Here is a 25,559-nt window from a genome sequence, read left to right as displayed (position 1 = left end):
TTCTAGTAATAACAGACTTCCTGTATACCCTACCTTTAGTTCTCGCTGTTTAAGGCTGATTTCCCCCTCGGCATCTCGTAAGACCTGGTTGAGTTCGTTCCCTTTGCGTTCAGCCGTGTCCTGGAGAAGCTGTAACTCTGTTCGTTTTTTACCCATCAGCTGATCAACCTTCTCAAGGTCACGTCTCTGTACCTCAATCTAAATAGCCAATCAAAGGACACAGCTTGTTAACACTTGTAAATCAAGACAACATTTTCAAATGAGTGTCATTTTAAAATGTTCATAATTTTTGGTACCTAGGTCAATAATTCCTTTTCAAAATACCAGGTTTTTCTATTACCTACAAGTCTACATCATCGATTTCTCTCTAATCTTTCTACAGAGAGGATTTGTTTTTGTTGATCACATCAAAGTTGTGATCAATATTAAAAGATACATCCTCACTTCATGAAGATGGAATTCTTTGGATGAATGATGTCCTTTTATCCTCAATTTTTAAGATCCAACAGAACTTGGATGGAACACTCAGTCGACTTTCTGGATTTTCAAAATGCTTCATTCTTATTAGAGTAAGAAACCAAGGTTAATGTCTTCAAGTTATAAACAAACAAAAGTTTTGAAATATTTGCTGTTTTATTGTCATATCTCTCACCGACAAATAATGTCACACATATAACTTATCAAATCTATATCATACATGCATTATTGATTGACGTGACTTAATGTTTCGGTTATAACCAAGGCTAAAACGATTGTTCATACACAAAAAGCTGTATTATATTACTTGTACAGTCACACAACTTTCCTCAAAATATAAACAATACATTTTTCTTAGCAATCACACCAGATATATCATAGGCATATATCACAATCAGGTTAAATATGAAACCATTACTGCCATATCACAGATATACTATATAACAACCCAAAGTTAAACTTCTCTATACACCAACTAAGGTCACACATACTCAATCTTCACACATGTTTACACATATAAAGACAAACAAATGAACTCGGAGTCTATATCAGCTGTTGTCATGGAGACTGTTGTCATGGAGACTATCTAAAATTCAGAGTTATCTGCTCCTATGTAGAATACATGTACTAGTTAATATATATATCATCCAATTACAATAGTTGTTTTCTCATGATTAGATAATACTGAATTGTATAATTCACTATCACAAACACATGTATCAATGATGGACCTTTGTTGAGGTTCATATAGTGTTATATCAAAAGTAGAATCAATAATGACAGAGGGTGTACCTCATGGTCGTTATCTAAAATTCTACAAGGGTGATATAACACCATATAGATGGAAACAAAGGTCTTTAATTTTTGTATTAGATATTGTCGTTTCTTTAAGAAATGTCAAAAACAATCTCTAATGTGCATATTAATTACAAGAAAAACATTGGTCAAAGAACTCCACCCTGAAGAATGCAGCGTTTGGGTAATAAAGTTCACAGAGGAATATTGACTCTGTGTTTCTAAAAATTGACTCTGTGTTTCTAAAAATTCAAGAGCAGATAACCCTATGTAAATAAAGACAAAATACCAATCAGGTACCACATAGTTTCATTTTCTAAATGAAAGTAAATACTTAAGGGAAGCACTTAAGATACATTTGACACATATATGGTTGAAGTTTGAAAATTAAATCAACATGGTGTTTGAATATGAAATGGGCATATGAATGAAGAGCTAGTTTTCAGTAATATAGCATTTAGATGAGGCGTTAATTATCATCTTAAAAAAATTATTCAAGATTTCAAGAGGGTTAAACTATGATTTTCACAGTTACAAAAAACAATATTACATTATTTGGTATTCAGTAAGCTAAAATCAAAACAATATCACAATCCATAAATAATATACCATTAACGTCAATGTCAAAAATTATAAGTTGTATTATTGTATCTTGTCATCATTAAAAAATGAATGCTATGCATAAATAAATTCCCTATCTGTCCAATATAGATATGATATATCTAAAGATAAATAGATAAGAAAGTGAAGACATGCTGTGTCTATAATAACTACATATACATAGAATGTGAGTGCAAGTATATCTGCCTATAAAGATATGTACAAGAGTCTGAATCCAAAGTACCTTCCACTAACTTGTACATTCCGGATACATTTAGAGATAATGAAGATCGTGATACAGAAACAGGTCTAACTATTTAACTGAATAAGAGAAGAGAGATATCCTTTTAAGAAACGGTGAGAGGAAAGATCATTCGACCCCCCCTCCTTCTCATGATACAGACATATACTGATTTATATTATATTTTTCTTACAAAATAACTTCTATTAGCCATAACCCAATTAATATTCCTGCTAATTAAATCCCTAATCAGGAAAGAATTTGATAGTGGTTAATACTTTTCATTTATCTTCATAAAAATAAATAACTATTGAATTGGTTTCTTGAAAAGGAAGGTCATTGATTTATTCTAATGCCTGCAGCTCAATTATGATTTATCCTGCAAATGTCACCCTTATTTCTTTCTTGAAAGAAAAAAAATCTTTGTAAAAGTCCCAATACATATGTAATGGACTTTCAATGATAGTTTTCTCTAAAACTAAAGCCGTAATTGATCCCACAAAAGATCCAGATTTTTCCTTAAAATTGACATGGATATTGTACACATATTCTAAGAACCCCCACCCACTGAGATCTATATACATAGTGATCTCTACATGTTAGTAGTAATATACAGTAGGGTTATATGCATCTTTCTTGTTTATTGGTAAAGTATAATGATATTGTGTCTATTATCCCAATCTTGTATTAAGTTCAAACATCATTATTATTTCAAAGAAAAAGTACACATTTCTTTTCCACCTTTACATTGTTAAGAATACCTCAATTTTCTTGGAAGATATATCATTATTAGATATTAGGCATGTTTATAAATGCAGCTCTTTTGTTTAGACAGTTAAAAGCATTAATACACGTAAAATATCACACTTGACACATACTTTTTTTCATACAAAATTAGGAATTTAATCATAATCACTGACATGCAGTCATTTAAGTTATTACTATAGAAGGAAACTTTGCACAGGGTTTCTTTTTCTTATCAAAATTTTGAAAATTGCACCTCCTCTTTTTCCCCTCAAGTCAATTTAATTTTTGAAATTTCAGTATCATTAAAATACCCTTCAATATATATGATAATGAATTTTCACCCTTCGGAGTTTCATCCAAAAATGCACCTTTTGCATGATTCTATTTCCTCTTAAGTAACCCATATGTCACAAAGGTTCCCTTTGCAGTACCCCATATGTCACAAAGGTTCACTTTGCAGTATCCCGTATGTCACAAAGTTTCCCCTTGCAGTACCCCTGACATTGATACAGGACACACTGACATGCGTTTTAGGAGCACATGCTATTACCTTTTCTTTATGCTTCAAAAGGACAAAATCAGAAAAGACACTTTTTGTTATTATTGTTATCCAACAAAACATCATCAAATAAAAGCTCATGCTTTAAAATTTACATAAAGTTATGTTTAAAATTTCTCTTTTGACACTCATTTTTAATATTTAAATACACACAATTTTTTTTTTCGATTTATCATAAAACTGTTCACTTAAAGATGAGGATTCTTTACCCATTTTTGTTTATCTGTTTAATATTTTTTCTATGGTATCTCAAATAATCTGATTTTTACATAAACTCATAAACTATTATTTTTTCATGGTGGTGTGTGATTATTTCAAGAATAAATTAATTGTGCTAATCATTTTTATTTTAAATATTTTTGGTAAAAATTAGCAACTTCAGAATTTAAGATATCATGATTCTATAAGGAATTAATTATGATGTCTACAAAAAATTTGATTCAATAAAAGATGTGCTTGAATTTTTGTTTTTAATTAAGTTGTGAAATATTGTTAATAAGTGAAACATGTTGAACAATGTTGAAATGAATTCAAATGAAAAAATTGCTGCATGGGACTTCAAATCCACCGATGAAAAAAAAATCATGAAATAATCTACATTCTATCAATTTACTGCTGAAGATTTGAAAAAATAAAAAAAATGAACAACCCATTTTTAAAAACTTAAATTGTTCATTCGTAGAAAAAGCCTTTTAAGAATAAAATATAATAAAAATAGTAATTATTCTAGATACAAAAAATTCTAGACACAATCGATGTAAACGTTGGCACAAAAATCAAGTAATTTTTCATAAAATATTTTGACGACAAAAAATTGAAGGACAAAATGTCAATATTTTTAAATGACATTGATATCAGCTCTTTGACCACCGTTACTACTTTATTATCATAAAGATGTAACTAAAAAATGAGAGTGAGAAAAACAAATGAAGCTAATTATATTAGAGCGTGAATTATGTAAATAAATGAAATAGGTAGGAAGTACATCTACTAATGAAAAAAAGGACTTTGTGTGAAATGTATGTGTAAACATTTCAAAACTTTAGGATTTCACAGTCAGGTTTTTTTAAAAATAAACTTGTTAGAAGTTGATGTTGTAGATGAAAAATAAATCTTTTTAGTTAGAAACATGCAGAAACTCAAAGGGATGGGAGAAGTGTAGGGAAAAGTGTGAAAACAGCAAGGTAGATACATGTGTGCTCAAACTCTACTCTATATCTCAAATGGTGAACACGCAACTAATGAAAGATTTTTTAAACAAATGACTATGGTTTTATAATTGATATTCAGTGGTGAATCATAAAATATTTCAAACAAACAAAACTTTTTTTTTATAAAAAAAAAGAAGGGAAAACAATTGAATGATATTTACACTTTAAATAAATTTAATCCATTTGACCACTTCCTCGGTACATTAAAACATATTTGCGATAAAAACTGTTGTGAGAAATAGAACCAATAGAATAAACTGTCATAAACTTATGGCACTAGAAAGGCACCTAGAGGGTTTTTTGGCAGAAATGTAAAAAAAATCTTAAGTCTGTCACTTGTTAGTGTGTATCATTTGATTTTTTTTCTGAAATTTGACATATTGTTAAACATAAATATCATTAAGCAGAACGTTAGAACCAGGCCCCTAGAGGTACGGACATGTAAAGGATACAACAGAAGGTAGATATATATATATATAATTACAGGGGGTTACAACAAGATAAGTCTATAAAGCCAAACTAAGCATGTGGTCAAAGAGCTGAGACCAAAGGTCAATCTTTCTGTATATAACACTCCAACACACAAACACACAGTCACACTGTATATTTGTCTCTTTGGTAGAGTTTATATATAGAGCAGTCCAACGTTAGCCAAAAATTTGACTGCTTGGGGAAAAAAATCTCCATATTATCACGTTTTTCCTTCTTTAGATTTTTGTCGTCTTGATTTTTGTGCCTTGGAAAATAATAACTGAAAAATAGAAATGGGAAAATGATCATGATTGTTCATATCAATTTATTTTTCAATTAACTTCTTTTCTGAAGTCAAGTATCTATTCATTAAATTCTTCATTTCTTTAATTTTTATGCAACGAATCTGAGAAAAATTCTAAAAAATAAATGTTTTGTGGATTTGAGAAAAGATTTTACTCAAGATTATACCATCTAAGACTAACTTTAGTGAAAATTTAAACTTAGGAATTGTAAAATGGAATGTTAATTAATGAACCTACATTATCATTATTAGCTAAGTGTTTAATTTCCGAACAATTCAAGTGATGATCTTGTGTGTAAATATAATTCTAGTGTCAAGAAAATCTACTTCTATCCTCTTTAAACAAAACACATAATATAGGTAGAATTTGATTACATTATCACTTTTCTTCAAACTTTATCAAAACAAAATTTTTAACTTGTGATTTTCAGCTATAACTACAAACATTAACACACAAAACTATTCAGAAAGTTATTTTAAAAGTAAAAAATAAATTGCAATAAATGCTATAAATAAAAACTTACCTGATCGCGCATCCGAGCAATTTCTGAACGTCGTTTATTCAATATGTCTTCTGCATCACGAAGTGACGAGAGCGTTTGCTTTTCCTGTTGCTCCGTTGATAAAAGTTCTGACTGTAGCCGAGAAAGACTGGAGAAAAAAATAAATATCTTTTAAAAAGTTCTTCTTAATTTCTTATGTAATATATATTTACTTGGCATAATTCAAAGTTAGGGTAAAGTCAAGGCAAAACATGTGTAACAACAAACCAACAAAATTTCATCATTGAAAATGAAATTACCACTAAAATACATACAAATACAGTATCCTATCAAGATATTTAAATAGTATGCAAAATTGAATGTATTTTAAAAAGCTTTTAAAAATATGATTGATCAAGTGTTTTTATACAATATCACCTTATTGTATTTTATTAACCTTTGGATTGCTTGGCCAAAGTTTCAGTTAGAACCTGAAGACTCAACAGAATGACCATCTGCTGTGCAGGTAAAACGTGAGACACACAAGTGTGCAAATCAATTATGATATTGACAATGAACATCTGTAAGCATTACTTACTTCTGAGCGGCGACTTTTGAACGAGAGTCGAGGTCTTTAAACTCCATATCTCTCTTAGACAGCACCTGTTAAAATCGAACATACGTTTTTCATGAATCGAGTATTTCATGACAATTGATATTTGATTAAAAAAAATACTGTTCCAAAGAATTGACAAAACTTTTTATTGAAGTAAAACCTAAACACATTCAAATTATTTAATTTGATGACTTTTTTTAAATCTATCTATAAATAGAGTTAACAACTGGCACACCTTGTATGCAGAATAGCTATTGCTTTACACGTACATAAAAACTCCTAAGAATAACAGAAACCATACCTGATTGACGTCTTTGAGTAGACGCTCCTGTTTGCATCGTTTCCTTTCCATGTCCTTGACCTCTGACCTCAGAGAACTGAGCTGTTCGGCTGCCTTTATTAGCTCCACTCCAGCCTGATTGGCTCGTCGCTCTAACTCGGACGTCTCCTTCATCGTACTCTTCAGTTGATGGTTAGCATTATCGTACTGGTCAATAGTTTCTCTCGCCTGAAATAATTATTATTATCAAATTAAATACAGACAAGTTTATGGTGTAATTTGAAATCTGATTTTGTCTTAATTAACATTGAATCTAAACCTCTCAATAAACAATAACTGTATCATTGAATCTGCTGGGTTATCTCAGAAAACTAGTAATAACCTTATTAAAGTAGGCCAAGGAGCCAATGACATAACCTTGGCATTCACCTCAGACTTCTGACCTTGGAAAAAACCAAATAAAAACCACCTAGATATTGCACTTTACATTGTTTATGGGAGACCTAGATATTGCACTTTACATTGTTTATGGGAGATACGGTTTTATAACCTAAACTTTTCACATTTTAGATTTTTTGTAAATCATTACAAAAAGGCAACAAAATTAACATGAAAGAGCATAAATTTAATACAAAAACATTAATATATTTTTTGTGTGTAATACTCTAGGAATGAGTAAGACTTTGAGTCCAGGAAACTAACCTGATCCCTCGCTCCCTTCAGGTCACTGTTACACTGCCGAAGGAGAGCATCAGCATCACGTAGCTGACTGCGTCGTTTTGACAGAGTTTTCTCTATTCCTTCCACTTCATTTCTCACAAAGCGCTGACGACTTTTGACCATGTATTCCTCCAGAGAGTCGTCCGAACTATCTAGGTCATCCATGGCATTCTTCCACATTTTCCTACGGAGGAATTTTTTTCAAATTTTAGAAAAAGTAAAACTAATGAGCCAACACAGATAATGTGGTAACTATATGAAATTATGTTAACAGGGATCATGGAAGGTGATTGGTTCAGCTGTCGAACATTCTCTACCAATCCTTTTAATTTCTAGGTTAAGAATCTGAGGAAGCCATGGAACATTTACAATGTACTCTGGCCATAGACAAAATTATTTTTTTCTCTAGGAACTCTTTTTTTCCATCCACTACCTCTGAAGTCTATTTCCTCCTAATTTGAGCTATGGAAATTCAATGGAACCTGATAACACAAACCAAACAATGGCATGTTAAAACCAACGTTACCTAGATTTGCAATCATTGCCCAAACTGGTATCATGCAATTCAAAGAATTTGTTCTTTAACCATCAGATATTTTATAAAGCAAATTGGCTTAGGACCTGCCTTGAATAGGATGACTGTAAAGTTAATAACGTCTTGACTTGAATACCGGTAAGATGACTGAAAAATTAATAAGGTTTAATTTTGACTGTAAAGTAAATAAATTTACTTTTTCCTGTTAGACTTGAGTCTGTATGCCTTGAGGAATTCCAGCTCATCTTTAGCCTCTACTTTGCCCTGTTCTAGTTGTCTCTCTTCCTTGCGCAGGTTTTTTAGTGATTTCTTCTGTTTGTCAATAGCTAGGTCAAGTCCCTCAAGTTCATCTCGACGATCTTCTAGCTCGTTCTGGAGACGCTTTATCAATCGGTGATCTTCATTGGCTTTTGACTCCTCCTGTAATGACCATTGACATATTTCTGATATAGTTCATATTACTTATAGAAATCTAACAAACATTTCCAATACATCAAAAGGTTTCAAAATGGCTAAAAGCCTGTACTGATATATAATGGCCTAGCATGATCAACTTCAAAAGTCCTCTCCCACTAATATAGGTAACAGGTTTGAAAACTAGTACCTGGTATTTATATCTGTAAAATTCCTTCTTCTTCTTCCTCTAAGGTTGACTCTACATACTTAACCTAAGAAATATAGCCCCTCCCACATCACCTTATGTGGTCAAAATCCCTCTTTCATAAGCCAGTATAATCATATTATCTACAGCCGGAAATTTCTGCAAGAATTATATTTTCATGACTTTGCGAGACATTTCCGTTTTCATGCTGCAAAATTCTATTTGTTAATGCTGTCATGCTATTTGGAGACTTTTCTATGATTCCCTCACCTGTTCTCTCAGTATCCGTTGCTTCAGACGTTTTAACTTTTCCTGGAGCTCCGCTATGTAGTCCTCCTGAAGTAAAATTCAAAACCAGGAGTTAAACACCAATCCTTAGAACCAAAAACATTTCTCTGGCATTCATAAATAAGGTACAGCGGTCAAATCTAACTGTAAGAGCATCCCAGTTCAAATTTTATAACTAGCATCCCAGTTCAAATTTTATAACTAGCATCCCAGTTCAAATTTTATAACTAGGTAAGATTTTTTTTTTTTTTTTTTACAAACATGTTCTATAGCTTGAGGTTTGACATCAACATTGGTCCTATAAAGCAAAGATTATGAAAATAGTGATTGTTGAATGAAATGTGTAATTTTTATTGAAGGAATTTTTTTTTAAATTTGATGTAGGCAATTGCTTAATTATTAGCATAAGCAGATAGAATCAGGGCTATTCTTAATACAGCTGGTAACTATACCTCATATCGATTTCAAACACACAAAGCCTTAAAGGCTATATGTTACATTTAAGTGCTATATAATAATATTGACTTTGTCACATTTACATCATGAACTTGTAATATCATTATAACATTACACCTCCTTGTTAAAAGATAAAGTTTACTTTTCACCACTATACCCTAGGTTCTACATACATCCTGTCTATTCAACTGTTCTCCAGTGAGGCAGAAATATATGTATAACCTTCAATATAGCTATCTGGTTGATGTGTTTATTGAAAGATAACATTTAAATTTCTTTTCATGTAACAGTAAACAATTTTACGCCCCATGAACTGCCGGGACCACAACCAATAGCGACTACCCGGCCGTATTAGTTGGGTAACGTTGATCTATAAGACCTATCTATAGTAGGTATATATGTACTGTAATAACGGTACTAGTCCCGATTTAAATGGAAATCATTATCAGGTAATGATTTGACACCCATTGCGGGAAATTTAATGCTTTATGTAAAGACCCAAAAATCTCTATGACTTATATAGACCTTTAACGAGTTTGGACAGGTAAAATTAGCACAGGTATATTGATTAACCAGGTAAGGAACCGTCGCCACTAATATGGTATATCAGCATTGTAACATATGAATGACATTTATTGAAATGTGATAGCATTTAAATTTAGTGAATTCTAATTAATGATCATCTGCTATTAAGGATATCAGCCAAATAGCCCAATTTTCACAGGGATTACTTTAACCTTGCCTAACTTTAACTTTGAAATCCTTTTCAGGCCAATTCATGCTCGCAAAGTACAAAATCCTCATTATCAGTGTCTAGTCATCAAGATAACACACTAGATTGAATAGGACTTGTCAATACTAAATAAAATTTAATCAGGAAAATTAAAACCGTGAGCCTTGGAAAGTGGTATTGATAGAGATAAATACCCAAACATTCTATTGACTAGAATTTGTGAATAGCCGGCGACATATTGGTATCTGTTCTATTTCACTGGGTGTTTATGCTAGCTACAGCAGGTTTTTAGGAAAAATTGAAAAGAAGATATATATTGCATGGTAAAACAGATCCAAAGCCAAGGGGAATTTTTTGTAAAAGCTTTTTAATTTTGGGTTTTTTTATAAGATAACGTCCGATGATCAAACATAACCCTGTCCAACTGCCCATCAATCGTATGGTTGTAAAATTTTGCTTTGTTGCTTTTTGCATTTTGGTTTTTTTTGGTATTTTGGATTCTTTCAAAGGGGATCCAAAGTTCAAGACATGAACAAAACTTCACTACTTTCTTAATTCTATATGAGCTAGTGACATATCAATTTAGTACATTCAAAAGAAAGTTTTACATCTGATACTAAACATTTGTGAAATCTAAATCCATATTCAGAACCAGGAGATGTAGGTAATTCTGATATGTAAGTAAATATTACCAACTGATAGTTGTGTTATATAGTTACATATTCCTGTGAGGTATCTCCTTATTGATTGTGTCCGGATTAAGTCTCGGACATCGGTCAGTCCACTACACAATGGACAAGGTGTTTGTTAGACCAATATTGACTCTATAGCCACAGATATCCCTGTATTCACATCCCCGATACACAGTATATACCATGGTATTATACTCCCAGGTCCTCTACCTTACAAGTAGGTACAGACCATTGTTACTGGTATGTATAATAAACACTTTGGTGAAGAATCGGGACTTAACTGATTTTAGAATTTTTAAATACCTACACATGTTGTTAAGAATTTGTTCTTAATCATTTTCAAGACTTATGTTCTCTACATCTTAGATTGTGAAATTCTGATACTTATTAGCATTATGTAACTTCAAATGCATATGCTTCTTTTCTCATTTCAAAACTGCACATACTAAAAGATTGTTAACCTAAAATATTAAATGGAAAAAGGGAAAAAACCAGTCATATTTAATAGGGAATGGTGCCTTATAAACACTTTACAGAAAAGACCCTAATTTTACTTACTTAATTTTCACTGGAAAAGAGCTAAAAGATTATTCCAAATTTACCTAAATGAAAGAAATGTCTTCAGACATTTCTTGGGGAATGCAGTGATATGAATCAAATATCATTATCTAACTATGTAAGGTTTCCACTGGTCTTTTCTTTAAATTTCATTCTGTCCTTAATTCATTCAATTTAAGCTGGTATTGTTTACGTGCCATTTCTTTCTTGTTACATGGAGAAAGTAACTTATCTATTTTGTCATTGTCATTTATAAACAAATTACATAGCATCAGATTAAACTAATTAAAGCAGATAATATATCCTATTATCAGGAAAATCTGTCCCCTTTATGGAGTCCAGTCTTCAATGTGAAGATTGAACTCCATGTCTGTGTATAGGACAACAACCAACAACAGATGAGATGTCTATCTACAGATGTTATCATTTAACTAATACCAGTGATCATTATATATAGTGAGGCTTTGAAATTTCCTAAGATATGAAGTTTATTATCTTATCATTAACCGACTTCACATACATACTGAAGTCTGTAAATAGTTCGTGGGAACCAAATACCATTCAAATTCGTGAAAGGTTTAAACATTGGGTGGATAAGATTTTTCGTATTAATTGATTTAATTTCAAATACAAATATAACTTTGTCAACTAATCAAATTCAAATAATTTGAATATATCTTAAAAACAAGAAAGACGTAAATGAAAAATTAAGAAAAATCAAAAGAAAATAGTCAATATCTATTTTCAATGTAATAATTATAGCAATTTAATTTTTTTTAAAGAAAAGTTGATAAAGTTTGAAATTATTTTGCTTCATAATTTCAATTAAATTTATATCTACCTTTACATAGACTAACAGTAAATCTGATTTTTAAAATCCTGTTCCTCCAAATTCAAAAGAATCTAATACTGCAATACAGTAACCCATCAAGACACTTGAAAATGTGTGGTAAATACAAAGATAATCCTACTATTCCATAGAGTTAGATTGTTCTAGTGTCAGAAAAAGAATGGGACATGTCTTTACATAGTTTATCCGATAATCCATAATCATAGATCTGAATTACCCAGACATAAGGATATAAGTATAAAGAAGATCTCCAGGATTATTATATAACATATATTAACAACTAGTTTATTATCACTTTTCTTAGGTGTGTAAATGGATGCCTATCAAATCAGACTAATTTTCTAGTCTAAAAAAGATTAGAAATTATTCTTATCTAAATAAATTTGTTTAAAAAATTGAATATTTGAATAGTTCAATGCAATTGCTGAAATGCAAAGATATAGACATTTTAGGTTTTTTTCTCTCTTGATAATAAGGACAAATGAACCACGAGAATTACAAGTAATTATGTGTCTGCCATATCCCGACGCCACCTTAAAAAGTAAAACTTTAGTATAGCATTATTCTATTATCACTGAAGGCCAAAAGAGAACAACTAAAATCGTAAACTTTAATCTAGCAGATATTCCCAACACTTGACTATCATCAAAGGCCAGGAAAATTACAAACAAAAACCTAGACTTTATATAACACTGAAAAAGACAGTTTGATGAACTCACCAGATCGTGGTGCTCCGGTACATTACAGAACAGATAGCTATCGTCGTCTCCCCCGACACCACCCTTCAGGATCCCACGGGGCTGGCCGGAGGAATCCATGGCTAGAGTTCCTGCCACTGTAACAAAAACGTAGAATTATCAAAACTTTTGTGAACATTATCACTGTATTTAAACCTAAGTTTAGTCTAAGGTTTACATACATAGCTGAGAAGATCACTTTCATAAACTGTTGACCTCCATACATAGATGACCACTATATACACAGGTTACCATGCACTGGATATAGATGACCACTTCATACATTCAGGTGACTTTTATATACAGATGACCACTATATACAGATGACCAATTAATGGAGATGACCACTATACAGATGACCACTGAATGCAGATGACCACTATATACAGGTGACCATACATTGAATATAGGTGACCAATGGATACAGATGACCACAATATCCAGGTGACTGTACACTGAATATAGGTGACCAATGGATACAGATGACCACTATATCCAGGTGACTGTACACTGAATATAGGTGACCAATGGATACAGATGACCACTATATCCAGGTGACCGTACACTGAATATAGGTGACCAATGGATACAGATGACCACTATATCCAGGTGACTGTACACTGAATATAGGTGACCAATGGATACAGATGACCACTATATCCAAGTGACTGTACACTGAATATAGGTGACTGTACACTGAATATAGGTGACCAATGGATACAGATGACCACTATATCCAGGTGACTGTACACTGAATATAGGTGACCAATGGATACAGATGACCACTATATCCAGGTGACTGTACACTGAATATAGGTGACCAATGGATACAGATGACCACTATATCCAGGTGACTGTACACTGAATATAGGTGACCAATGGATACAGATGACCAAAATATCCAGGTGACTGTACACTGAATATAGGTGACCAATGGATACAGATGACCACTATATCCAGGTGACTGTACACTGAATATAGGTGACCAATGGATACAGATGACCATTATATCCAGGTGACTGTACACTGAATATAGGTGACCAATGGATACAGATGACCACTATATCCAGGTGACCGTACACTGAATATAGGTGACCAATGGATACAGATGACCTTCACATACCGGTGACTGCATGTACACTGAATATAGGTGACCAATGGATACAGATGACCACTCTATCCAGGTGACTGTACACTGAATATAGGTGACCAATGGATACAGATGACCACTATATCCAGGTGACTGTACACTGAATATAGGTGACCAATGGATACAGATGACCATTTTAATCCAGGTGACTGTACACTGAATATAGGTGACCAATGGATACAGATGACCACTATATCCAGGTGACTGTACACTGAATATAGGTGACCAATGGATACAGATGACCACTATATCCAGGTGACTGTACACTGAATATAGGTGACCAATGGATACAGATGACCAAAATATCCAGGTGACTGTACACTGAATATAGGTGACCAATGGATACAGATGACCACTATATCCAGGTGACTGTACACTGAATATAGGTGACCAATGGATACAGATGACCTTTATATACAGGTGACCGTACACTGAATATAGGTGACCAATGGATACAGATGACCACTATATCCAGGTGACTGTACACTGAATATAGGTGACCAATGGATACAGATGACCACTATATCCAGGTGACTGTACACTGAATATAGGTGACCAATGGATACAGATGACCTTTATATACAGGTGACTGTACACTGAATATAGGTGACCAATGGATACAGATGACCAAAATATCCAGGTGACTGTACACTGAATATAGGTGACCAATGGATACAGATGACCACTATATCCAGGTGACTGTACACTGAATATAGGTGACCAATGGATACAGATGACCACTATATCCAGGTGACTGTACACTTAATATAGGTGACCAATGGATACAGATGACTTTCACATACCGGTGACTGCATGTACACTGAATATAGGTGACCAATGGATACAGATGACCACTCTATCCAGGTGACTGTACACTGAATATAGGTGACCAATGGATACAGATGACCACTTTATCCAGGTGACTGTACACTGAATATAGGTGACCAATGGATACAGATGACCATTTTAATCCAGGTGACTGTACACTGAATATAGGTGACCAATGGATACAGATGACCACTATATCCAGGTGACTGTACACTGAATATAGGTGACCAATGGATACAGATGACCACTATATCCAGGTGACTGTACACTGAATATAGGTGACCAATGGATACAGATGACCAAAATATCCAGGTGACTGTACACTGAATATAGGTGACCAATGGATACAGATGACCACTATATCCAGGTGACTGTACACTGAATATAGGTGACCAATGGATACAGATGACCACTATATCCAGGTGACTGTACACTTAATATAGGTGACCAATGGATACAGATGACCTTCACATACCGGTGACTGCATGTACACTGAATATAGGTGACCAATGGATACAGATGACCACTCTATCCAGGTGACTGTACACTGAATATAGGTGACCAATGGATACAGATGACCACTTTATCCAGGTGACCAATACAGTTGATCTCTAAATTCAGATAGTCATTATCTGGGATACTATTTGTTTGGAAGTATTTCTATACATTCCAGTAATGTCATTGTAGGTTTAATCTCGCTCATTAGAGTGATACTCAAGTTGACATTTGACATTATAATCACTCAAACAATATTAATTACAGGTGTTGCAAATTTGTTTTGTTAAGTTCTTTTAACAAAAAGCATAACAAAAAATTCCTGAAATATGCAATGCTCAATATTTGAACGAGCAACTCAGACTTAGAAATCGGTTCTTTTATAGAAAATATGTAGGTTAACAATAGGAGAAGAGATCAGTTTACCACAGACATTTTCTCTATATAGCCTGTGTATAGATTACTAAGTATCATTCTCAATAGACACATTGTCGCCCCTCCATGTATCTAATCTAAAATACTACTACTCAGTAACTCGGACCAGTTACCAACACCTAGTTCTAGCATTACCAATACTACCAATAGCTATTAGAACATACAAACCAGTAAATGCTGCATTCATCTTAATTTGTTTTATAATCAGCATAAATATCTACTGTAAATGTGCAAAAGCAGTGACATAAACAGAAACAACGATGTTTAGATACCTACCACAATAGGACGATCTACACAGAAACACACGTTTTCTCTGTTACTACATCCTGAATGTATTCCAACCTCGAGTTTTATAAACCACTATACCACTACACTTATAGTGTAATACAGATTAAAATGTAAATGTCGACAGATCTTCATTAGCCAAGGCTAAGGCGACATATTCACATTATTTACCAGGGTACACTAGTACTGTACTACAGGGATAAGGCTATAATGCTTATACCTTTATTGACTAGCTTTGAATCTATACAATGTCAAACGCTAAGTCATGTGACCCAAACAAGTCCGAACACAAATTTTAAAAGTCAGTCGGTCAGGCGGGCATTTAGGAGGTGGGGTATACACAGGTAAACTGACAGGTGAGCTAATTAGATAGTTAAAACATAATCACACCTGATAGAGATAGATGGTAAAGGGAAGATTTTACTTTTATAATTATTTAATTAAAGTCTTTGATCAATCAATTTACCTGTCTTTTGTTTACAATAAACTTACCTAAGACAAACTAACCATGTATCATATGGTTCCAGACATGTACATACAGATATTAATTAATTATACATGATGTTCACAAGGCTATCACGTCACCATCCATGTATTTAAAATAATTGGTCTACCCCATTGTTCTGATCGAGCTTTTCAAACATAGTTTTGTTAGCTTGACATTGCAGAAAATATGAACATTTTAAATAATTCAGCACATATTATATCTTTAAAAGTGTTTGAAAGATGTGACATAGAAAAGATAATACAAATCTATTTATGAACAAAAGAAAGTCTTTAAATTTTAAAATGGTATATTAATATCTGACATAAAATAAAACCAGAAATCTAACAATACATATATTTCTTTACATGAATCCCCCTTAAACCAAAATGAAAAGTATTCTTTTTTTTTATTGATTGTTGATGTGAAGTAACTACTGAATATCTCTATGGATTTCCAGTCAGTATGGTAGCATTAGGGCATTTGATAACAGGTAACAACTGACACTTTAGGCTGCAGACACTGAACAGTGATGATCAATAAAAGATGTAATTGATTATTTTCTCTATTCTGTTGTCTAGATTTTTTGGTTTGTTTGGTTTAATAACATCCTATTAACAGCCAGGGACATTTAAAGATATAGGAGGTGGAGGAAAACCAGAGTACCTGAAGAAAAACCACTGACAACAATCAATGTGCTGCCATGGTAACAACCAAAGTTTGGGATTTAATCTTGTGACCCAGAGGTGGAGGATTAGTGGAAATGTTTCTGTTGGGACATCTTAACCACTTTCACACTACAATCCTACATTGTTTAGTTGTGGAAGCCGAGATGAAAATTTTAACAGGAATTCCTAATTATACTCTAATCAACCTTAATATTATTTCTATTAGTAAAGATAAGCTAAAAGTGCAAGCAACAGAATATGTCTTTGTCCTTATTTGACAAAAGCTAATTTAATTTTTTTTTTTTATTTAAATTTAAAAAAAAAATCCAACAAAAAACGTCCATATCATCTCCAGACATCATAAGTCCTTTCCTTCTTGTTACACTCCAATAAAAAACCTCTAGAACCATCTGTTAGACAGAAATGCCCTTTCCTATACATGAAATCAGGATGATCAATAGAGTATAACCCCTCCCCCTCTAACATCTAATATCATGACAGCTAATTTTGTGGCAGAAAACTTGAATTTGAGCATAAAGCTACAAAAGTCATTACATTTCAAATTAAATCTTCAGATTTCTGCTATCAACTTTAATAATAAATTCCAGAAATAAATGTCTTTTAAACAGCCAATATGGTTTAAATCAAGCAGAGTGAGGTATCGTACATACAGAGAATTTAAACATTGATACCAGGTAGATAAGAATTCATCAAATCCTACCGATGTAATTCTCTGGAGTTGTAAATCTCTTCTACTCGGTGTACAGACAGACTTACAGAAAAGTAGTGTGGAGATCAAATCTCTCCAAGGTCACATTATATCCACTATCATATATATATATATTATCCTGTATCATGGTCTACTGTACAGATGGTCTAGGTCTAATACTGACACAACAAACATATTTAATGTCCTTATATCCTTTGGCCCAGTATTCAATACACAATATATATATATACATGTATATACATGTATATATATATGTAATAAAAAACATTATTTTTCGGTCAGGAAAAATTTATAGACAAGAAATTTAAGATATTACCACCTGTAAACCATTAAACAACTTTTAATTAAAACTAGATATGCTTCTGTCTCGATAAATGAAATTGAAAAAGAATAGCTGTGACATTCTGCAATGGGGCATGTCTTGCCCCCTTTTTCATTGCTGGAGAAAAACAAGCTCCATTTGTGAATAAATATACCCAGATACTCAAATGTCCAAAACCTTTCCTGACCTGAAATCTTGTATACTTCCTCTCATGACCAATTAAATAGTAGAAATATATATAAGACAAGGTTTACTTACATATAGGACTTGGTGGAGCACTAAGTGAGGCGTTGACCCGCGAATGTTTTACTGGTGTTCCAGTGGCCATGGGAGTCACGGGCAGGAAAGTCACTCTCGGCCCCGGGGACCCTGGTAAATATTGTACTGGTGGAGGAGGAGGAGGTGGTGGGGGAGGTGCACCCCCACCCCCAGGACCACCTGTAGGAATCCTGCCACCCTGGGGATAGTAGATCCTGCCACCAGGTCGGTCTGTTGAGGTGGAATAAGCAGGTAAGAACACCCTGCCACTGTTGTAGGGTACATTTTGTGCTGGCGTGGCTGCCACTGGGATGTAAGTTTGTTGTCCAACGTTATACGATGGAGCCACAGCCACTGACGGGGCACCACTAGTCTGAGTTGAGGTGTGCCCCGGTGTCTGAGTTCCTCCACTCTGGGGGATCGGATCGGAGGTAAGTCCTCGTATATGTCGCTGTCCTGACGGTTGTACACCTCTAGATACACCTACAGGGCCAAGTTGTACACCATGTCCAGGGTACGGGGCCTGATAGCCGTCCATTGTTGGGACACCACCAGACTGGACTGCCATGTTCTGACCAGGGATACCAGACATATGAGCACCTACGGGGACTCCAGCTCCTGAAGGTAAATACTGGCCAGGTGCCCCTTGCATTGGTACCCCACCTGGTACCCCACTGGGAACACCGCCTGGTACACCACCGGCACTACTTGGCATGTTGTGGGCAGCGTTTCCTCCTTGTACTGGTCGGTACACCTGGGGGCGCTGTACAGGTTCAAATGCTGTTTTGGTGGCTGAGGAAGACGTGTGGTGTCGCCGTCGATCTTTGTCATGATGTCGACCACTGCGACCTTTGCTGCTGCCATGACTACGCTGACTTCTATGGCTTCTCTGACTCAGTCTATCATCCTCACCTGCAAATGGTTAAAATCATTATACAGTGTACTGATATTCACAATATTCTTTTTTCCAAGTAACAGTAATAACAAGATAATTCCTAAAAATTTATATACCAGTTTGAGTCATTAAGTACAGCTTAGATGAAAAAAGTATTAAAATGATAGATCTAGCTTAAGCATAAATATACATGTAGGTAGTGAATATAGACACTGGTTAGCATTAGAGAACCAAGGGAAACAACTCATTATCAGTTACCTTTTTTCAATATCATCTATAATTTATATTTGATGCTTTCTATTCATAAGAAAACTAAATTATTTAATCTATTATTTATTCTTCCTCCTCACTTTAATTAACTACAAATTTGATTTAACTTTCAAATGATTACCTCTGTCCCTGCGAGATCTGTGGCCAGATCTGGCATCTTCTGACCGTGGTCGATGACTGTCACGAGCAGATGATCGTGGATGTTGTTGGGGGTCACTTGCATAGCCTGACTGTACCCCAGGAGCTGCCCCAGATGCAGGCATGTAAGCTGGATGCACCCCAGGGGCTGCCCCTGTACCTGGTATGTAAGCTGTGGGCTGGGGGTAGGCTACTCCCTGTGGGCAATATATGTACAGTTTAATTTGTTGTTTTCAAATACACCCTCAATGTTCTTACCAATCGACATTAACATATCAATTCAAATGAAAGAAACTACGTCACAGTTATCAAATATAACATTAATGTGCTTACCAATGTATAATTCAAATGATAAAAAACAAGAAACAGAAGGATACAAATTAAAGTTGTATTAGATATCTACCATGTTAGGTCGCTGTGGTGAGGCTGGCATTACAGAGACTGGTACCCCGGGCTGTGTTCCTAAATTAAGTCTGGGTACGGGTGGAACAGCCGTCTGCCCAGGGTAAACATTCTGTTAAGGATAATAATGGAAATGTGTCACTCACGACTACAGAAAGACATTTTGGTTCTAGAATCTGATTTCCTCACAAATTAATGTATCTTTAACTAGAAAAATGACATTTATTATAACATTTATTTCAAGAACCAGATGAAACAAGTGACAATGCTTATTCTATTGTCTTCCTTCTTTATTCTCCTGTTATCCAGTAAACATATAACACACCTGATTAAAGCCTGGCTCTGGAGGAATGTCTGTCTGGGCCTGGGTACCGGCTGAACTTAGGGGGTTGGGCATTGTCTGTATGTAGGCAGACTGCATGGCAAGAGTTTCTTTCAACCGGTTCACTTCCTGACGTAACTTCCACAGACCATCATCAAAACCAGGATTTACTGTGAAATAGAAAAGAAGATTCAAGAATATAGTCACAATTTAAATTTAATGGGGTTTTTTCCCCATTATGATTTCAAGCTTCTGGATCAAGACATACTCTAAGAATAAGTTTTTGCATAGCTAATAAAAAATAACAAAGATTTTGATTGCCTATAATAATAGTCTATGATACAAATGATTTTTCAAGATTTCATGTTGTCCCAATATTGCATAGGCCTTATTTGTTTAGTATGGTTACATATGAAATAAATGTTTACATATGAAATAAATGTTTACTTGGTCCTCTAGGGCTGCTGTATAGCTGGTCCAACATGCCATTCAGATGTTCGATCTCATCCTTCTGGGCATCCAGTATCTCATATAGGCGTGCCAGCTCATCTTCCTGGGCCGCTGTAAAGAAAGATAGACAACTGTCAGCATGAGTTATTGGCCCTTGATATAGCAGACATTATAGCAGAAATCATCTGCCTTTGGTTATGGTAGAGACACAAGTTATCTGCCTTTGTAGAACAATAGAAATACTGTCATCTAAATAAAGAGATACTGGTACATGTTTTAATAAATAGCACAACATATTTGATCTTTTTTGAAAATGATTTTGATGCAAGCCTAAAAATACACACATTAATAGTATCAAAAAATTGAACAACAGAGTAAATATGATAATTGAATAAAACATTTACAGTTAAACCATGTCATCTCCTCCAAATCAGTATCAAATTTGGAAGTTTTGTATTACGTTTAGCCAGCAACGATGAAACATTTTGAACTGAAATAGATTTGGATAATGCAAAGACCACTAAACAATTAAAGTATTTGATACATTTATAAAATTTCTGTTGCAAAGTTACAATCCCAAGGTGTGTGACTACATTAAAACAACTACGTCTGTCACAAGTCACATCACCACAGTCACCACTGGTCAACTATCCAAGTCACATCACCACAGTCACCACTGGTCAACTATCCAGTTTGTTATTGCAATGGTGTACAAGTCTATTCTAGGTGGTCATATCAGAGCAAATTCCTACCGTGTGTACTAAGGGCAAAACACCAGGGATCAGAGGATCAAACTTGTAATACAATCACACATATATAATGTTAAGAATAATTTATTTGAGTGTCACACATATGGATAGGTACATGGATCAAACCTATATAATGACATGTATCAAGTTGTGAAATCAATCATTATTATCCAAATCATATGAAACATCCATTTCGGAAGTCAGTAATTTCTAAAGTTTTACTTTCAACAGACATGAAAATTAGGCTAGAACGATTTTCTCTGTGTACCAGTTATCAACAACAATGTTTCCTATTGCATCTTACATTATATTAGTAAGCAATTCTAATTATAAGTGATCCTAAACAAACTTGATGCAGTTCTAGAAACAACTGGAAGAGTTTTTGTTCAAACAACTAAAATTGTCTAATATGAATTCTAAAGTGAAATCAACAAGTTTTCTAAAGCAAATTCATACAGAAATCAACATTTCCTGCAGTTGTTGCATTGAAGTGTTCATAATTTCTTATAGAACCACAAAGTTTATCGTGAGGCTTTCCGTCAATGTTAGGGTATGTTAATACTGTAGTGCTGGGGGCTGACCAAACAGGTGTGGGTCACATCTTACCTGACTTGGCTTGGAACCCCGCTAAATGTCATAAATATCACACATATATATAACACTTGTAACACACATACATTCCTGTACTGCAATATTAGTGAAGTATTGCCCAAACCCTACCCCATCCAAAAATAAATTGCTATCAATGGGAGACAACTTAGCCAGCTAAGTCACTCCTTATTCAAAACTAAACAAACATAAGAAATATTTTTTATTCTAAAATCATGATCACAAGGGGAAAAAAGGGATTTTTTTAACTGACTGTCAGATATATAAGGGATGAACAACATACTTATATATAAATAGAGAGGGCCTAAAATTACATGTAACTAAAATGTATTTTGTAAATCTATTATTCGTGAAATATTGAAATATGTTTTATTTTAAAATAAATTCTAGATTCAAATTAGCGTAATTCTTCCCGTAGGTGTGTAAAATTCTACAATAAAATCAAATAAAAAATAACTAAACTACCTACCTAATAAGTACATTTGTTTTGTAGTCTACAGTCTATGGAACATGTTATCTTTGATGTTTGAAAATAATTGACTAGTTTCTGAACTGTTTAAAATGTTTTGGGTTTAATATTATATTGTTTCTGGTATCTAATTAGGGTTTGATATTAAGTTACCTTGCCATTTTGCACATTCGTCTGTAAGTAATTAAGACAATGCTAACAATGTCAAATTATCAATGTAAAAGCACAGATGACACTTAATTGATATTATATAGTTTTTAAAACCATTTTGATACCAAAATAAAATACCAAAGGTCAATCAAGACGGTTTTTGTAAGTTAGAAGTATCTGTTAAGAAACTGTTTTATATGTATGTAATACCGTGATAATTAAGAAGGTTCGGCTGCAGATATTAGAGTTTTTATCTTCATTATAACATATGTTATAACAGCACCAAAGGGAGATAACCTGTACTTACTCATCATGTGATTGGACATATCGGTGTTCTTGACTTCGCTGGCCAGCTGTTTATCTCTTTCGTCCAGACACTGTCGTAGTTGGTTAGCTACAATCTGGGCCTGTTCTAAGTCCTGGCCTATCACCTGCATACGGGCTTCTTGTTTCTCCTACAGATTCAAAGAATACGGAGTGGGGTTTTCAGATTATTTCATCTACTTTTGAGAGCATGTATTGATTATAACATCATAATCTGTTTGTACTTTTTTGTTCTATATAATGCCAGTTTTACTAGTACATGTATTCTCTCTTTGCTCATTAACAGCATTATTGCAGGAAGATATCCATTGTGACATCATTATTTTGTAAGCGAAACTTGTTACGGTCTCTCCAAAAAGTATGACGTTAAGCTTGCACACATGTGATGTGACAATCAATACCTACCCAAAAGGGCAGACAACTATGTAATATACAAATGCAGGATATGACAGCTGAATGCAAGTGAGAAATAACAGAGAGTTTGAGTACAAGAAGTAGCAACTCAACTAGCCATAAACTTTAATAAATATTTGAATTCATGTTTTTCCAAACCTTGAACATAAATTAAATCATAATATTATTACCTTTTGATCTTCGAGTTCATCACGTGTAAAGGCCAATTCTTTCTCATATTCTTTCTCCTGGTCCCTTAATGCTTGCTCCATCATAGCTGCTTCGGATTCCATGTCAATCATCTTAAAATTCAGACAAATTATCACTTACACTTACATACATGAAATAATCAAGGATTTACAATTCATGTTCATATTTTTATGTTATTGAAGAAAATATTGCTTTCAGAACATTTCAAGAAGATGAAGATGGTGTCATCAACTTACAACACTTAAACATTCTTCTGTCATTGCCAAATAATAAAGAGGTTTTAAAAATACAATTTATCTTTTCTATCTTTAAGTCTACTTTTACTGCTCATTAAATGTTAAAGTTATCTAGTTTGAACATTTATAGTAAAATATGACACAGAAAGACAAAATACTTGAAATTTTATTGGATTTTTAGGATTTATAATGTACTGTGACTTATCTTTCAAAGAAAAATGAATGGGTCTCCTTTAATTATCTTTGAAATTGTAAAATGTCCATTAATCTTAAATCTTCATCCCTAAATCATGTAAGTAGGAGCATGAGAAAGAAAATGGCACAAACTCACTTTGCGGGCATTCTCCTCTTCTTTGTTCCTCATGTTACGCCGCAGGTCGAGTAGTTCTCTTTGTAACTCATCAAACAATGCTTTCTCCTCAGAATTCATCGAGCTTCTATCCGACTCTGACTCTGGGCGATACACAATCTTTGTGACAGGACGACCTTGAGCTGCCCTTTCCATGGTCTCTTTGAGTTTGGCCTTTAACCTCTGAATCTCGTTCTGCATCCTCTTCATCTCATCTTCATTGGCCTTCCTCTCTGCCTGCAGCTGTCAAGGTCACCAATGTAAATAAAATATCATTTACTGGTACACAAAAATTTTTATATTTGATTTTCTGTTTTTATACAACATAGACATTATTTTCCTCACATATTCATCTTCAGTAATTTTCGTTTTGCAGTATCAAATGATCATCTACAGAAGAGATTTACTTAATTATCAAGAATTTACATGATCATGGTCAACGATTCCAATGCTTAAGTTTTGGTATTGTAAACATTTAGTTCAAATTATAATAGTTATCCTGCTGTACATTTAGATTACACTTATAAAATTAAACCTGGTATCATTATAGTAGTTAATTCTTCCTTATGCAGCGTATGTTATTTTGATAATTCTGGTAACAGCCTAAATTTCAGTACACAATGTAGAAATGCAGTAACATCATTGAGAATAACTTCTCACATCAGCTTTTTCACTTTCTTACAAACCTTATTCTCTTTGTCTTTGTTTTTGTCATCACGTTTGAGGAGTTTATTTTCTGCCTTTGAAAGATTTTCTCTTAATGCTTGGATTTCAGCATCAGCCTAAAATAAAACAATATGGTTCAAATCCTTACCTGGTTATTATCATTTCATACATTGATCTTAGTAAAACAAAAATTTTAAATAAGTAATTGCTTGTAATTAACAGCCATGAGCATCTAAGAAAGTACCAGTTTTTGTAGTACAGGAAAGACAGTTTCCAGAAAGTTACAGCATCAATAAATGGTCAGTGACAGGCAAATAAG

General features: G+C 33.8%; 1 protein-coding gene across 8 annotated transcripts in view; it reads right to left on the bottom strand.

Moving 5' to 3' along the window:
- Positions 1-25,559, bottom strand: part of LOC138321379 (centriolin-like) — an 85,677-nt gene that overhangs the window by 18,580 nt on the left and 41,538 nt on the right. For 7 of the 8 annotated variants that reach the window (XM_069265027.1, XM_069265033.1, XM_069265031.1 and 4 more), the window contains exons 18-35: positions 25,261-25,356; positions 24,557-24,817; positions 23,971-24,081; positions 23,370-23,517; positions 22,441-22,461; positions 21,083-21,196; positions 20,639-20,805; positions 20,315-20,425; positions 19,895-20,108; positions 18,609-19,520; positions 12,936-13,051; positions 8,910-8,975; positions 8,235-8,458; positions 7,486-7,687; positions 6,805-7,011; positions 6,486-6,550; positions 5,930-6,056; positions 34-198 (exon numbers count right to left, since the gene is read on the bottom strand). In XM_069265027.1, the coding sequence (XP_069121128.1) occupies positions 34-198; positions 5,930-6,056; positions 6,486-6,550; positions 6,805-7,011; positions 7,486-7,687; positions 8,235-8,458; positions 8,910-8,975; positions 12,936-13,051; positions 18,609-19,520; positions 19,895-20,108; positions 20,315-20,425; positions 20,639-20,805; positions 21,083-21,196; positions 22,441-22,461; positions 23,370-23,517; positions 23,971-24,081; positions 24,557-24,817; positions 25,261-25,356 (3,327 nt within the window). The remainder of the gene's footprint in view (positions 1-33; positions 199-5,929; positions 6,057-6,485; positions 6,551-6,804; positions 7,012-7,485; positions 7,688-8,234; positions 8,459-8,909; positions 8,976-12,935; positions 13,052-18,608; positions 19,521-19,894; positions 20,109-20,314; positions 20,426-20,638; positions 20,806-21,082; positions 21,197-22,440; positions 22,462-23,369; positions 23,518-23,970; positions 24,082-24,556; positions 24,818-25,260; positions 25,357-25,559) is intronic. The other variant, XM_069265028.1, reaches the window with a different exon arrangement.

This window comes from Argopecten irradians, chromosome 4, assembly GCF_041381155.1.
Source record: "Argopecten irradians isolate NY chromosome 4, Ai_NY, whole genome shotgun sequence".
NCBI classification, from domain to species: Eukaryota; Metazoa; Mollusca; class Bivalvia; order Pectinida; family Pectinidae; genus Argopecten; species Argopecten irradians.
Note: the sequence above shows the minus strand (reverse complement) of the source record. Positions and strands in the feature narration are given on the sequence as shown.